At 47.8% G+C, this 3,419-nt stretch overlaps 1 protein-coding gene across 1 annotated transcript; it reads left to right on the forward strand.

Annotated features, from left to right (window-relative positions):
• The first annotated feature begins 29 nt into the window (after positions 1-29).
• Positions 30-2,463, forward strand: gins1 (GINS complex subunit 1 (Psf1 homolog)). Its single transcript, XM_080869894.1, has 7 exons — positions 30-169; positions 720-784; positions 1,477-1,575; positions 1,656-1,746; positions 1,952-2,068; positions 2,140-2,214; positions 2,305-2,463. Exons 1-7 carry the CDS (start codon positions 95-97, stop codon positions 2,371-2,373), a joined length of 591 nt encoding a protein of 196 aa, XP_080726020.1. The 5' UTR covers positions 30-94; the 3' UTR covers positions 2,374-2,463.
• Positions 2,464-3,419: the final 956 nt, after the last annotated feature.

Raw genomic sequence — 3,419 nt, forward strand, 5'->3', positions numbered from 1 at the left:
TTTACCGCGAACGTGAGCCGCCCGGTGAAGTAGGAGCGTGTCGCGGCCCAACGGAGAGATTCGCCGGGATTCTGCTCGTTTTTGAGGTGCCACGATGTTCTGCGAAAAAGCCATCGAGCTGATCAGAGAGCTGCACCGCATGAGCGACGGACAGCTGCCCGCGTTTAACGTGAGTGATCCCGGCGAAAACCCAGGGCTTCACCCGGTTTTCAGAGGCAGCGGACTCCATTCACAAACCGGATATTTTAACATTTACCTGCTGCCCAGAGCAGAATAATCGGTCTGTGAGGCATCGCAAACACATCGTCAGCCAGTGCAGACACAGGACTAAACTTCGGCTCAGGTCGGATGATTCAAATACTGACCAACAGACCAATGAGGGAAATTTAAGAAAACGGACTCTGAAAAGTGTTGGACAGAATTACGCGCGTCTTAGAGATCTCATCTAAACATGTTTACACATAACAAGCACTGCATTACATGTCGGCTGTTTTAACGACATCGATGTGCAGCCAGCAGCACACAGTTAATATCTAGTTATGTTGGGCTCTTCGTGGTGAATCATTTCCTGCATATGCTGAATTATCAAAGTGGTGTCAAACTCGTGTGTAGAGTAATAACAAGTCAGTAGTGCTTTGTGGAGGTCTGTGCCTCCACCAGGTGCTGCTCCATCAGGTCACTGAGCCTCACTCACAACTGGTTTGGTTTCTGCGTTTCAGGAGGATGGACTGCGACAGGTGCTGCAGGAGATGGAGGCGCTTTACGAGCAGAACCAGAGTGACGTGTGAGTCCACAGCAGGCTGATCTGTGCAGGTTTCCCAGGGTCTGAGGGTTTGGATCCAGGTTTCTGTTAACCTGACCATGACCAGATTACACTTCCCGTGACCCCGCTCCTCCCTCTCATAGCAGGTTTTAAAACCCATGAAATCCGTATCAAATAAACAGGAAGCCATGTGAAGCTTTGGGCCTCAGTTTCAGTTTAAAATAATGATACTGGGTCCAAAACCACCTACAGTTAATGTTACAATAAAAGTAATAAATAATACTAAATGCAATGAAAATTTTATCTCATGAATTAAATAAAATTGTATTTATACAGCAACAAATTTCCAACAACAGTTGCCTCAGGTAAATGTAAAGACCCTACAGTAACACCGAGAAACCGAGTCAGCCTTCGATCAGACACTTTGGCAACAGTGGAAAGAAAAAACTCCCTTTTAACAGGAAGAAACCTCCAGCAGAACCAGGTTCAGGGAGGCTGAGGAGTGTGATTCTCCTGAAGCTGGAGCACATCCTCCAGACCTCCTTCTAAAAAGGAGGAACACCACCTGAGTGCTGGTTCAGAGTGTCATGAAGGCCCCGCCCACCCCAAACTGCTCAGCGGGACCCCATCCAGCATCCTCTCTGGCACCTGAGTGTCGCACAGACAGGTGCGACTGACGGCATCACTGATCAGCTGATGTTCGTGTGTTTCAGGAACGAGGCGAAGAGCGAAGGTCGTGCCAAGCTGATTCCCTCCATCAAACTGCGCCACTGCTGCCTGCTGAGGAACCAGCGCTGCGTCACTGCCTACCTGTAACCACACCTGCAGTCATGTGACCACCTCTCTCTGCCTCACCTTTCTCCTCAATGACCTTTGCTGATCTTTGTCGCAGGTACGACCGGCTGCTGAGGATCAGAGCGCTGCGCTGGGAGTACGGCAGCGTGCTGCCCGCCAATGTTCGCTTCCACATGTGTGCAGAGGAGGTGAGTGTGACATCACTTCCTGTGTTTTCTCTCAGGTGATGCTGATGCTCTGTTGCTCTTTTTATTGGCTATTGTAAACTTTCACTTTAAAAGCCTGAATAATTCACTTCAGGGGGGGCTTTTATTGTGAAAGAGGCAGCAGAGCGTACTGTAGCTCTTGTGTGTGTGTGTGTGGCAAATCAGCTGACAGGTGTGTGTGTTTTAGCTGCAGTGGTTCAGTCAGTATAAGAAGTCTCTGGCCTCCTTCATGCGCTCTCTGGGGGGCAATGAGGGTCTGGACATCACGCAGGACATGAAGCCTCCAAAGAGCCTCTACATCGAGGTGAGACATTTGACCTTTAGCTGCAGCATGACCTCGTAGCACTGACGCCGACATCTGTCTTTGTTTTTCAGGTGAGGTGTCTCAAGGACCACGGCGAGTTTGAGATTGACGACGGCACTGTGATCCTGCTGAAGAAGAACAGCCAGGTGAGGACGGGATGCCACTCTTCTTCTTCTACTGTTTAAAAACATGTGAAATGTTTCAAGTTGTCATGGTAACGTCTCCTCTGTCCTCAGCACTTCCTGCCGCGGTGGAAATGTGAGCAGCTGATTCGTCAGGGCGTCCTGGAGCATGTGGTGTCCTGACGATGCAGATGTTTCAGCAGCTGGAAAACATCTGCACTCACCTTTATTCTGGGCTCTTCTTCTGATGGGATAATAAATTGTTTTTTTCAAGCTCCGCCTACTTTATTTAAAAGCTCACAGTGAAGCTGGAGGATGAACATTAACTTCTTTCCACTGTATAAAAGTTAACATGAGGGTTACTGATGGTTAGAGACAAATGCAGTCGCATGGCAGGATGCTGTAAACGGACCAGACTTCAGTCAGGAGAACAACTGAGATAATCCATCCACAATACGAGGTTAGTCATTAATATACTGCTGCATGGGCTGTAGTTACATTAGAAGGGTTTAAAAACAGAGGCCGACAGTGATCACTGATTAAACAGAACAAGATACAAAACATTAAAACATGTTAAAAACACAACAGCCTTAATAAACAGTAGTTTGGACCCAGAGTTCATACGCCATCACTTAAAGACCGGATTAGACAGGCATATGCCATCATGGACCTCCAGAGCGTCTCAGATTCAACAAGGTGAAAGTTTTCCTCAGACTCTGGTCCATGTGGATATGACATCATCATGACATTGGCCAGTGAGTGTACGTCAGCACAGGTGTGAAGCGTTACCTGTAAACCTGTAATCATACTTTGAAATCAAATAAAATGTTGATGTTCAGGTTCAGCTGATCGAGTTTATCGCTGCGGTTATTGGCTGCAGAAGCTCGGCGTCGCCGGGACGTCTGGTTAAAAAGATAAAGGTAAGATGACATAAAGATAAAAGAGCAGAGCTCTGAAGCTTTAAAGCCGTGACCGTCGCGTCCTCGTGGCTTTCTCCCACTCGCTCCTCACAGCTCACACCGGACCTGAGCAATTCAATTTTATTTATGTAGCATATAGCGCCAAATCACAACAAAAGTCGCCTCAAGGCGCTCAGGCGGCCGGTTCTGGCCCCCGAGCTGCATGTTTGACACCGCAGACTTTCAATGTTGATCGTTTGAGACTAACAATGAAAACCAGCGATTTGCTGTGTAACTCCTACAACATGATATGTGACAGGAAGTGAATCA

Source organism: Rhamphochromis sp. 'chilingali' (genome assembly GCF_963969265.1).
Source record: "Rhamphochromis sp. 'chilingali' genome assembly, chromosome: 20".
NCBI lineage: Eukaryota > Metazoa > Chordata > Actinopteri > Cichliformes > Cichlidae > Rhamphochromis > Rhamphochromis sp. 'chilingali'.

Bases quoted from the DNA above. Each gene is read 5' to 3' on its own strand.
- gins1 (XM_080869894.1), top strand. From the start codon at position 95: ATGTTCTGCGAAAAAGCCATCGAGCTGATCAGAGAGCTGCACCGCATG. The intron at 170-719 runs GTGAGTGATCCC...TCTGCGTTTCAG, and splicing joins GACAGCTGCCCGCGTTTAAC to GAGGATGGACTGCGACAGGT. The intron at 1,576-1,655 runs GTAACCACACCT...TCTTTGTCGCAG, and splicing joins CGCTGCGTCACTGCCTACCT to GTACGACCGGCTGCTGAGGA.